Genomic DNA, 12,686 nt, shown 5'->3' with positions numbered 1-12,686 from the left:
TGATTTCTACACAGGTGAAGTACCACAGAGTTTTCACAGTTCCTCCAAGAGCAACTTTAGAGGCAGACAGAGAAACAAGCTGTTAGAAAAAAACCCAGCGCAGGATTTGCCATCTGGGGAGAGAAAAAGACTTGAAATAGCTGCTTTAGGAATCTTACCCTAGAAGAAGTATCTCCAAAGCCTCAAATGACCCCATCTCCAGGTTTCTGTGGAGAATGAACTGATTTTAGACTAAATCTCCAAAATCCTTCTCTGAGTCAGAGTGAGTACCTTGGACTTGACTTTCCTAACTGTGCCAGCAGGAGAATATCTATCGAGAACTTAGAGTACCCTGCTGCATTTATTTGTTCACTTATCTGTCTCTTTACTAGTCTGGAGTAAATTCTTAAGCTTCTGTTTTAAAGAGGGCAAGCGCTCTTCTTTTTATTTTTTATATTGAAGTTAATTTTTTGAATAGGTAACATTTGTGTGTCTCAAAGAATCAAAACTATAAAAATAGTATGTTTCAGATGTCTCATTTTTATATTCTTCCCTGCTGTCTTACTATATTCTTTCTTGTGTTTCTTTATCTAGAGGAAAGCAAAAATAAATGTACATACATTCTCATTTCCTGTCTCTTCTTAAAGAAAAGGTAACCGCATATACATTGTCCAGCACCTTGTTTTTAGTGTACCCTGGATATTTTTCTATATTGGTACACAAAGAGCTCCCTTATTCTTTTTTATAATTATTCTCCACTCATAGGATGTATTATAAATTATTTAATAAAGATCCTATTAAAAGAAATGAATTGTGTCCATTCTTTTACTAAACAATACCACAGTGAATGAATCTGTACATACGTCTTTTTGTGTTTCTGAGATATTCCTGGAAGTGGGATTGTTGGGTCTGAGAGTAAATGCATCTACATCTCCTTGAATTTTTAATTCATTTGTATATCTCCAGGATCCAGCCTCTATGGTACATAGAGTCTTTACTCAGGAAATAGTTTGCTGAATGAGGAAATATATGGGAGACAGTTTTTCTGAACTTCTGGTCAGTTTTCTCTCCTGGAATGTCAGACCCATCTCTGTAATAAATTCTCCAGTATAAGGCATCTGTTCCACTAGAGGTAACCTTCTGGAAAAAGGACTTTTGAATATTTTTATAACTAGGCCCATAAAAGAACATTTCACCTGTGTTTTTGTTGCAGTTTTACAAACATAAACATCACTGAACTTAGTAAAAAGTACATCTCCCAAAACTAATGAATATATTACAATATATTTAGCTCTGGTGGCTAAAGTCCTGTGAGTCAGAGTTTTTTCCCCCTCTTTCTTCCTTTCTCTCTCCCACCTTCTATTTTATTTTTTGCCAAATGTTCAGAAAAGTCGCCCTATAGACAATGATGTAAACACCACCTGTTATGACTAATCCACTCTGGTCTCCTTGTTTCAGTTGCTGCCACTACCGACGTAGTGAGGCATCCTTCAGTTTGTAGCTCATTTATTTCCTGCCTGGCACCCACACAGTGTAAATTGTGATATTAAATAAGAACTGAACATTTGAGTTAATTACCACCAGCAAGTGTCATTGTGACCTTAGACATTACACTTAGCCCTCATGAGCCTTCATTTGCTCATTTATAGAATGAGGAATTGGGGCATTATGTGTTGTAAAATATCCTCTACACCAAAGTTTTATGATTTAAAGTGTTTATTTTCAAACCTGTTGATTTTGTTTGATCCTTGTTGAGTTTTGTTTTGACATTTCATAATTTACCAGGTCCTACTTCCATGTAAATTTAGGATTCAGTTTTGCTACTTGTTTTTGTACATGGTAGAAGGTTTGGCATTATTCAATAGTGGAAAAAACATGGGTGTTGTAACTTATCTGGATGGGTTTGAATCCTGGCTCCATAACTTACGATCCTGGAAAAGTTATTTAGCCTCTCTGTGCTCATTTTTTCCATCTGTAAAATAGCATAATAAAGAAGCTGCCTCATGGGGTTGTAAGGATTAATGAAAAAAAGCATTTAAAAACATTCAGTTCCATGCCTTATGAAATTCAGTAAATGTGAGTGATAATATTATAGGCAGCTAAGTTGTAGGGAAGGGATTGTGATGAGCATGAGTTTCTATTACTCTTATTTCGTGGGTAACTGCACAAATTTTTAAAAATTGGACACATCACATATATGGAATGTAATCAACAGTAATATATGGTTTTAGTAGGAATAAATGGAAAGCACAAGAACTTGGTGCTAAAATTAAGAAAAAGAACATTATAAGCTCCTGTGAACCCACCCAGTTGCATTGCCCTTTCTGTCCAGAGGTAACTCCTATTCCTTTGATTTTTAAAAAATATTAGTTTTGTTGTCTTTAAACGTCCCTATAACAATATACCACTTAAATTATATGTGTAATTATAAACACACATACTGCCTAGTTTTGAAAAACAGAATGGCAAGCACAAACCTTGGATGTATAAGGGACAGTGCCACAATTAGGTGAAAAGATGATGGTCTGAATAGAGTCTCTGAATCAGATCTGCCTTCAGCTTTCGCAAGAATGTATGAGTTCTTTCTGGGGAAGTCAGTGAGCCAAGGTCATGAGTGAGTCCTGGGAAACAAAGGACAACTACTGGCATATCTGACAGAGCTGTGATTTGTTGGACTATGTATGCATTAGATGTCTGGCAGAAATATGACTTCTCCAGCTGTCAGGAGTAGCCCAGGTTAAAGCAGTGAGGTGAACTAAGCACCCTCAGCTAATTCAAGTAGCACAGCAAGAAATGGAGAACACTCATCACCCCACTGGCTAGACAAGCCAAAGTATGGAGAATAGTCTGGGCTGGGCTCACCTGTTCCTTCTATCTTCGGTTAAAAAAGAAGAGTAGAAAGGTAGTCAGGATCTTGGTGATGGCAGGCATCAAAATTACTCACTCTTAGGCCACTCTGTTCTAGTGTGTGCAGAGTATTGCCCTCACCTTCCTGTCGTTTGTATAAGGTATCTGTCTCTCTGGAAGCTTGTAGAACCATCTCTTTGTCTTGGACCTTCTGAAATTGTGCAGAGCTGTGCTTGGTGTGGGTCTAGTTTCAACCCTTTTGCTACATGTTTCATAGGCCCTTTTCATCTAGCAGTTCATGTCCTTGAACTTCAAGAAATTTCCTAGAAACTTTTTATTGAGGTTTCCTCCCATCTGTTTCTTTTATCCTTTCTTTCTGAATCTCTTATTATTCAAAAGCCAGACCTTCTGAATGTCTAGTTTTCTTTTTTTTTTTTTTTTTTCACTTTTGTTTTCCATTTCTTTACCTTTTGACTATATATTTTTGGGCATTTCCTCAAAACCCTTCTACTAAGTATTTTGTTTCTGCTAATATGGTCTTAATGAACAAGAATTCTTTTTTCCCCTCTCTGAATATCTCTTTATTGATAGAACCCTCTTGTTTCCTGCTTGTACTATCTTTTATCCCTCTAACTAAATTAGTGATAGGTTTTATTTTTATGTATGTATGCATGTATTTTAGTCTTGAGGGTTTTGGGGGTTATTGTTGTTGTTGTTTTATGCTTATCATGCCATGAATTCATAGGGAATGGGTTCCAGCAGCTCAGGCTCCTTTCCAGTGGTTCTTACAAAATGTGCTTTGCTGAGTGGGACAGGCTGACACTTCAGTTGGACCCAAGTACTTTTCTCTTTGACGTCCTTCTCTCTCTGATCATTTTCCTTCATGAGCTTCAAGAAGCTATCTCGGCTCTTCGAGTGCTTAATATGCTCAATATATACATTAATTCTCTTGGCAAGAATCTTGCCTTTAACTTGGTTCTTTACAACAATGCCAACAGCAAGCTGGGTAACACTGTAGACTCTTCCGGTTTTGCCATCATAACATCTGTGGGGCATTCCTTTTTGAACAGTGCCCGTTTCCTTGATGGCGACAATATCGTCTTTCTTGTAGATTGGCATTTATGTGGCCAAAGGAACAACTGCATGTTTTCTAAAAGGCCTAGAGAACATACAGTGGGTGCCTTCCCCCTTCCCCTATGAGTTGATGATTTTGGCAAATTACTGGAAGATGGTATTTCCAGTGAAAGGCTAGTGATAGGTTTTTACATTTTTCCCCCTTCCCTGCATGATTTCTGACTCTTCCAGGCTGCTCTTGTTTATTTGCTTTGGTTTCTACAAAATTGGAATCCCTTGAAGGCTTGTTCATTCATATGCTGGTGATTGATGCTGGCTTGAGGCTTGGACTTTAAATAGGTTCTAGCTGGAACACCTGCTCCTGGCCTTTTCATGGACTGCTTGGCTTCCTCACAGCGTGACGACTGGATTCCAAGGTCGAGCACCCCAAAAAGAGACACCCAAGCAGAAGTTGTATTGCCTTTTGTGACCTAGTCCTATAATACCACTCTGTCACGATTTTTCATTAGTGGGGATCCACTACGGCTGGCCCACATTCCAAGGGAGAATAGTTAGACTCCATCTTCTCATGGAGGAATATAAAAGAATTTATGGACTTATTTTAAAACAACCACATCATGTGAATGTAAAATCCTGAAAGAGAATCCAGATCTTTTGACTCTTATTTTAGAACTTTCCCTTCTATCCTGTCATAAGACAGGAAGTCATAACTAAAATCAGGTGTTTAGATGACATATGCATGGTGAGCTTCCATGCTGCTTCAATTTCTTGATTAGATGTCCCCATATAGTTCACTCTTGGAATTTTTTTTTAACTTTTTGTTCGGTTTTTAAGTCCTATCCATTTTGTTCTTAAATAGTTGTAGAGATGGAAGTTAGAAATTATTAAACTAGTGATTTTCAAGCCTATTTTTATTTTTTATTTTCATAGCAAAATACTTTTTTGAATAGTAAAATTTTTCTTAGAGTGTCATTATATTAAGCAGAGAAAACTGAGCTGCTCTGAGTAAACCCATCCACCAGCGCCAGTCCCATGAGGCGGCCCTTGAAGTTCTTTGGAACTTTGGGAACAGCTGACTAAGGTTACCTCTTTTATTTTATAATGTCAAAATTGAGGTTTAAGGAGTTTCAGTGACATGTCTAAAGTTATGAATGTTAGTAACTGAGCCAACAACAGGAACCAACAATAAAACCAAGCCCCTTATTTCCAAGGCTGGTGCTTTTTGTTGTTGTTGTTGTTACCTATCTGTTATTTACTTAATTACAAATTATTCATGATGAAGCTTAGAGTATAGCATTTGGCAATAGTGTATCACCAACAGCAAACCTTTTATTTATTTTTTTTAAAGATTTTATTTATTTATTTGACAGACAGAGATCACAAGTAGGCAGAGAGGCAGGCAGAGAGAGAGGCAGAGCAGAGAGCCCGATGTGGGGCTCGATTCCAGGACCCTGAGATCATGACCTGAGCCGAAGGCAGAGGCTTTAACCCACTGAGCCACCCAGGCGCCCCAAGCAGCAAACCTTTTAAAACAGTAATTCCTTTCCAGCAGTAGAGAGACAAGGAATAGGCCCAGGGTCCTCCCACTGAACACCCAACCTCCACAGAGACTCCTGTTTACCTTTGATGCTGTCGCTGCCATCTGTGCTGGATGGCCAGGAACAACCTTCAGTGACCTAATCATGCAGCCTATTTAAAATGTCAATCTTAATTTTGGTGGCTACAGTTGTGGAAAACCACATATTACTAGGTTCCAACTAGAGTCAGCTTATGATAGCTTCTTGAAAACAATGAGTAAGCTGGCAAATTTGGCTGATAATCTCACACCATTCTACATAGTTGTATTCTGATCTTCACAGTTTTTTTCAATGTACTTCCAGCCCCCACCAGAACCCTTATTCTTCTTGCACTAGTTTCAAGTGTTTTACTTAATGTTTCTAAGCAACCAACTCAAATTGGCAGCACTATATTAAAAGCAAGGGAAAATGATTACTGCTCATCAGTTTAGCACAGTGTTCCCAAGTATTGGCTGAATGAAACCAAAATGACAGGTTTTCACTGATAAATATATTTTGGCTTTTTTCAGTGTATTTACGGTATTCTATATTGCAGAAACCCTGCATGTGATAGAACAAAGAATTGACTGTTCTATTTATAATATCCGTTTGAGATTTAATTAATCTCTCATCACCACATTTATTGATTTTCTCTTTTGAATTAGATTTTAATAACCATCTGTGAGAACAGACTGAAAGTCTGTCTCTGGAAACAATGCCTTGATATTTAGGGACATGAGAGCAGCTGTGAGCTGTTGTTCTTCCTTTCTTAATAGCTGAATGTCACATCCTGTAGTTTGGCTTTCATTCACTAATGTAAGCAAAGGATCTGCCTTTCTTTCTGACTCAAGTTCCATTTACATAGTATGTTAACATTCTGTGTTACTTTTCAGTCCAAGTTACCTTGTGATCTAAAAATAAATCCTTTCTGGGCCTCTGGTTCTAATCTCGCCCTATAATCCTCTTGGCCTTAGCATTACTATTTCTCTTATATAAGATCTTCCCACTCTCAGACTTTGCCAAAATCCAGGTTTCTTACTAACTAAAATTCACTCTTCTTCCACCTCAGCATGGTATTAATAAAAATGAGTGGGTATAAAAATGTGTATATATGCTCTGTGAGTGAATAAGTTAATTTATATTTGAATGAGTCTGTGTGTATCTAATAGTGGGTGTTTATAGCCAGGTTGGGAAAGGTGTGTGGGAAGAGATAGGAAAGGGTAAGCCTGGTGAAGAGGAAGAGAGACTGTAGAGGAGCCTCAAGACAAAAGTAACAAGACTAGTGTTGGAGAGAGGAGACTATCATCTGTTTCTTTGCTGCTGAGACACCCATTTCTTAAAAGATTTCCAAACATAGTAAGAAATCATATGTAGAGACATCTAATTTTACTTGCTAATGAATGGAACCACTGTCCAATAGGTAACTAAAGTAAAAATGACTAGAAATGGGATATTTCCATATTTAATTAAAGGGTATAAAAATCAATTATAGCAGTGAATTAAAGAAATATAATGTTTTATACTTTCCACACCATTGTTCTCTCCTAATACTAAACAATGTTTCTCAGTGTGACCCTCAGACTGGCAGCATCGACATCATCTGGTAACATGTTAGATATACAGATTGTTGGGCCCCACCACAGACCTACTGAATCACAAACTTTGGGGATAGGCTTAGTAATCTGTGTTTTAACAAGCTCTACAGGTGCTTCTGATATACAGTAAAGTTCGAAAATCATTGCTGTTAATTATAAGAAATTGGCATCTCTGTAGTATCTTCTAATATGAAAGATAATTTACTGTAAAATAACCCTAATACTAATGAAATTTATCTTAGTTTATTGAAGTTAGTGATAGATCCAAGGATAGATATTTGATGGGAAGAGTGGAAAGAAAAGACCTTATAGCTATGTTCCTACTTTGATGATTGATATAGTTATGTTTGCTTAGTTGAAAGTAATATCCTGATTACATAAAAGTAGAATTAAATTCTACATATGTACATTTGACATTGTAGAATTTAGAATATATAAAATATTCACCTATTCTATTGGTTTGGAAGTATTAATAATTGAGAAAATACAATGGCCAAATAAAATGCCTAGTGGATAGGCTCAATAGCAGAATTGAGGAGACAGAAATAAATGAACTGAAATATGGAGCACCTGGGTGGCTCAGTTGTTAAGTGGCTGCCTTCAGCTCTGTTCGTGATCCCAAGGTCCTGGGATCAAACCCCACATTGGGCTCCCTGCTCAGCGGGAACCCTGCTACTCCCTCTCCCACTCCCCCTGCTTGTGTTCCCTCTCTCACTGTGTCTCTGTCTGTCAAATAAATTAATAAAATCTTTAAAAAAATTTTTAAAAATGAGCTGGAATATAGTACAATAGAAATTACCCAGTTTGAGCAATAGACAGAAATTAGACTCAAAAGAAAACTTGAATTATCTCAGAGACCTGTGGGACTGTAACAAAAGAGGTTACCTTGTCATTGTGTCTTGGAAAGACGAGAGAAAGAGGGTAGGCTGAAAGAATACTCAGAAATGACTGAAAGCTTCCTGTATTTAGCAAGAGACATAAACCTACAGGTTCAAGAAACTGAGCAAACCACATACAGGATAAACTCAGAGAAATATATGTCAAGACATATGATAATTAAACCTCTGAAAACCAGCCACAGAAATACAACACCTTACCTTATAGAATAAGATAATCATATACCGAGAACAGTGAAGAGATACAAAAGGTACAATTTCTATACTTCACTCCAACTGATAAAATGATAACACCAGTAGACTATGATAAGTTATGTGTATATAATATAATATTTAGAGCAACCTTTCAGAAACACTACAGATGAATCAAAATGGAATTCTAAAAAATGTTCAAGTAACCCACAAGAAGATAGGAAAAATTAAAAGAATAGAAAACAAAAAATAAAATGACAAACTTAAGCCCTAATGGATCAATAATTACATTAAATGTAAATGGTCTGAAATACATCAGTTAAAAAAGATTGGCAGGGTAGGGGCGCCTGGGTGGCTCAGTGGCTTAAAGCCTCTCCCTTCGGCTCAGGTCATGATCTCAGGGTCCTGGGATTGAGCCCCGCATCGGGCTCTCTGCTCCGCAGGGAGCCTGCTTCCTCCTCTCTCTCTGCCTGCCTCTCTGCCTAGTTGTGATTTCTCTCTGTCAAATACATAAAATATTTAAAAAAAAAAAAGATTGGCAGGGTAGATTAAAAATATGACCTAACTGTATACTATCTACAAGAAACTCAGCTCAAATATAACAATATAGGCAGATTGAAAGTAAAACAATGGGATAAGATATATAGTAGTGGCTATTATTAATATCAGATAAAGTAGACTCAAAGAAATTACTGGAGAGAGAAACAGGGATATTATATAGTGAAAAAATTGGAATTATAAGGGAATAATTAGAAATATTTTTTTAAACTTTAGAAATAAAACAGGAGGAGCACAAAAGCAAACGTACATACCAAATAATGACTCAAGAGAACTAGAAGATGAAAAGAAGGAAATGTTTAAAATTTTAAAAGAAATGAAAAAAGAGCTAAAAAATTGAGAGAAATTAAAATTGAAATAGGTAGGGTCTAATATCTGGGTAACTGGAGCAAGGAGGGACTTGGTAAGAGTCTATTCCTCAACTGGTTAATGGTTTCAGAGGTCTTTATCTTATAATAACTCATTAAGCCATATATTCCTTTTATAAGATTTTTCTGTATTTGTTTTGTTTTCTAGTTAAAAGATTATGAAATGCAACAAAAAGGCAAACAGTGAACTGGCAAATATTTGAAAAAAAAATAGAAAAATGTCATGAAAATTGATTTTTAAAAACTAAAACTATGATAAATTACAGAGGATGTAAATAAATGGTTTGCATATATTCAAAAAGGTAATAAACACTAAAATATTTGAGTCTCACTGAAATACTTCCTGGAAGACAACTATCAGGAAAGAAAGAAAAGAAAGAAACTTTATATTACAGCTGTGGATAACTTATAATTTAAGATATGGCCCAGTATATGTTGTGGGTGAAGTTGGGTTTAGAAGGGGCTGGTGGCAATAGAGCCTTCAGTCCGTGCCCTTTACTGTGGTAGGTTTTCTGTTGTATGATCTCAAGGTGAATGCAATACAAAATAATTCCCTTGTTTTCTGTTCATGTTGAGTAAGCCTGACATTTTATAATTTGGAAAATTTTTACTATTAATTATATTGAATGCTTTTTTATACTTCACAGTGAGAGACCTACCACCGATTTGCCTTGATGTTAGACAAAAACAGCGTGTTTCTATAGATGCATTACCATCTGAAGTGAAGGCCCCAGTTCTTCCAGAATCTGTCCTTCCTAACCAGCCCAAAACTATGAAAGACTTTCAGTAAGTTTCAGCTCGCTGTTATGGGAAGACATACAGTCATCTGCATGCCAGTACTCTATATAATTTATTATTTTTGTGTGAGAAATTGGTTGAACTTGTGGCTCTTTATAAGGCATTGGTCAAGAGTGAAGACATAAGACTAGATGTCTCAAGTTCAAGGTGAAAACAAATGTCTAAATAACAGGTAAGGGGTGGATAATGTTGCAGCAAAAGAAACACTAAATAAGAGAATATGAATTAAAACGGACAAAAGGAGATAAAGATGGTGATAAAATAATAAAATGTTTCCTGTTTTAAAAATATGATTTCCTCTACTATGTGACACATAAACCATTAAAGCTATGTCACTACTGAAAATGAATACTTGAAGGACTAAGTGTTAATGAGAAAGTAGAGACAGAGAATGTAAACAAAATCTCTCAAGTTTGGCTAGTAAGGGAAAAAGTGTTAATTGTAAGGAGCATGTCAAGAATGACTTTTTTAAAAAGCAGGTAAATGGAAAGCTGAATTAATATCGTGATCCACTTAAGAATTATAGTTTCATAAACTATATTTATATTAACTGGAACATATTGTATTCAGCTTCAGTATTCCAAATTACATGTTTGGTGACATTTATTTTTAAAGAAGTCATGCTATTTTATCTGAATAATATTTCTATTTGCTACAATTAAAGTTTGTTTTCATTTTTAGGGAAGATATAGAAAAAGTTAAGTCATCAGGAGATTGGAAAGCAGTACATGATTTTTATCTAGCAACATTTGATTCTTTCCCAGAACTAAATGCTGCATTTAAGGTAATGACACATAAAACACATTTTTCACTATCAGTTTTAAATTTTCCTAAAAAGATACAATAACTTAGCTCTTTTTCTACATGACATTGACTTAAGCAGCTGTTTAAACAAACATGTATATATTAATTTCAGAAAGTATGCATATCACAAATAAGTGTTACTTAAGTGATATCTTGAAGATTGTTTGCATTTGTACTAATGATGATGTTTGACTCCACTCTTTCAGTTTTAAAAACCAAGTGATTATGCTGGCTAGTTGAACATGATAATAAAAATAAATAAATATAAAAAACAAAGTGATTAAAATAATTCTTATACATTCATTTTTATTTCTACCAACTTTGCCCAAAAGTTCTTTTTCCTCACCCTACTAAAAATATTAGAAATTATGAAAGAATAGTTATGGTTCAAAATTACTAAGAACAGTCCTTAAATGTTATATACACTTAAACCATTAACTGAATTTGCAGAAAGATGCCACCGCCTCCTTTAATACCATTGAAGATTCTGGGATTAATGCTAAATTTGTGAATGCTGTATATGATGCCTTACTTAATACTGTAAGTATTATTAATGAACAGATGGAAACAGTATAATTCTTTGTTTCTTTTGTATTTCAAAAGCAGCCACACAAATATTGTAATAATCAGCTTGTAATTATATAATTGTATAGTAAATTTAATTGGAATTCTCAGAAAGTTAGATATTTTTTATTTTTTTAATTAAATGAGGATTAAGCAGAAAATACTTTTTTGTCCAGTCCTTTAGAACGGCTCACTGAAATAAAATCATGCTTCACTTAGGCAGCAAAAGGAGATAAATTATTTGATTGTTTTGGCATTGCGCTGAATCTATAGTGGTTCTCAAATTTTACTATGTATCAGAATCACAGGAAGGGCTTCTTAGAATACAGAGTTTCAGATTCAGTAGGTCTGGGGTAGAGCCCAAGCATTTGTGTTTCTAACAAGTGTCCAGGGACCACATTTTGAGAACCACTAGTGCTATAGATGAATTTGTGAGGAGTTGACATTTTTTTTAATCCATGAGCATGGTATATCCCTCCAATTACTTAGATCTTCTTTAGTTTTTCTTGGTGATACTTAGTAGTTTTCTGGATAAATGTCTTACACATATCTTGTTACATTTAGTACTAGTACTTGATTTTTTGATGTTATTGTGGTTTTCATTTTCTAATTACTAGTATATAGAAATACTCTCATATATTTATCTTTATTTACCCTGCCAAATTCACTCAATTCTAATAGTGCATCAATAGATTTATTTGGATTTTCTGTATAGACAGTGCTGTCGTTTGTGAAAAATGAGACTTTTCACCTCTTCAGTCCTTTTATCTTGCATGTATGGATGGATAGATGTAAGTATTTGCCTTATTGCTCAGGCTAGGACCTCTTGTAAAATTTTAAATAAAAGAAGAAATAGCAAATATCTTTGTCTTTTTCCTAATCTTGGTACTTTACTATTAAATACATGAAAAGGTACCTAATAATAATTGTCATGAGAGAAATGTAAATAACATTACACATCTGTTCAAAAGGAGTAAAAAGTTTTTAAGTTCTGAATTGGCAGTATTGTGGAGCAACTGGAACTTTCATACCCTAATGAGGTAAGTATAAACTAGTACAACTGCTTTGGAAAATTGCTGGCATTATTTACTAATACTAAGCATATACATATACTGTGACCCAAAATGTTCCACTCCTAGGACATTTGTCTGACCTCTTTTGACTTGGAATGATGTCAGTGTTTTATAGACACTAAAAAATTAAATCTATAACATAAGGGGAAAACTCTGTAAAATGGAAATAAGATTTTTTTTTAAGTAATTGAATTGTTAAACTATATAGGAATGTTACTTTATACCTTTTCCAAATCCAGTAATGAAAAAAAAAAACTTATTTTTTTACTGAACATAATTTCATTGTACTTAATAATGAATTGTGGATCTACCTGCTAATTATAACTTGTTACCAGTAGTAATAAGTATATTTAAATATATGCAGTCATTTTATATTGTTAAA

The 12,686-nt window shown here is 35.0% G+C and overlaps 1 protein-coding gene and 1 pseudogene across 4 annotated transcripts in view; one reads left to right on the top strand and one right to left on the bottom strand.

The window, feature by feature from the left end:
• Positions 1 to 12,686, top strand: part of HECTD2 (HECT domain E3 ubiquitin protein ligase 2) — a gene marked incomplete at its 5' end in the record, with an annotated part of 71,185 nt that overhangs the window by 26,056 nt on the left and 32,443 nt on the right. For all 3 annotated transcript variants that reach the window (XM_080823526.1, XM_080823525.1, XM_080823524.1), the window contains 3 exons: positions 9,713 to 9,851; positions 10,545 to 10,647; positions 11,118 to 11,207. In XM_080823526.1, coding sequence (XP_080679652.1) covers positions 9,713 to 9,851; positions 10,545 to 10,647; positions 11,118 to 11,207 — 332 coding nt within the window. The remainder of the gene's footprint in view (positions 1 to 9,712; positions 9,852 to 10,544; positions 10,648 to 11,117; positions 11,208 to 12,686) is intronic.
• Positions 3,553 to 5,584, bottom strand: LOC308355454 (large ribosomal subunit protein eL21-like; annotated as a pseudogene). The gene is made up of 2 exons: positions 5,522 to 5,584; positions 3,553 to 4,020 (listed from the first exon to the last, which is right to left on the bottom strand). The product of its transcript is annotated as a large ribosomal subunit protein eL21-like (transcript).

This window comes from Martes martes, assembly GCF_963455335.1.
Source record: "Martes martes genome assembly, chromosome: 14".
NCBI classification, from domain to species: Eukaryota; Metazoa; Chordata; class Mammalia; order Carnivora; family Mustelidae; genus Martes; species Martes martes.
Note: the sequence above shows the minus strand (reverse complement) of the source record. Positions and strands in the feature narration are given on the sequence as shown.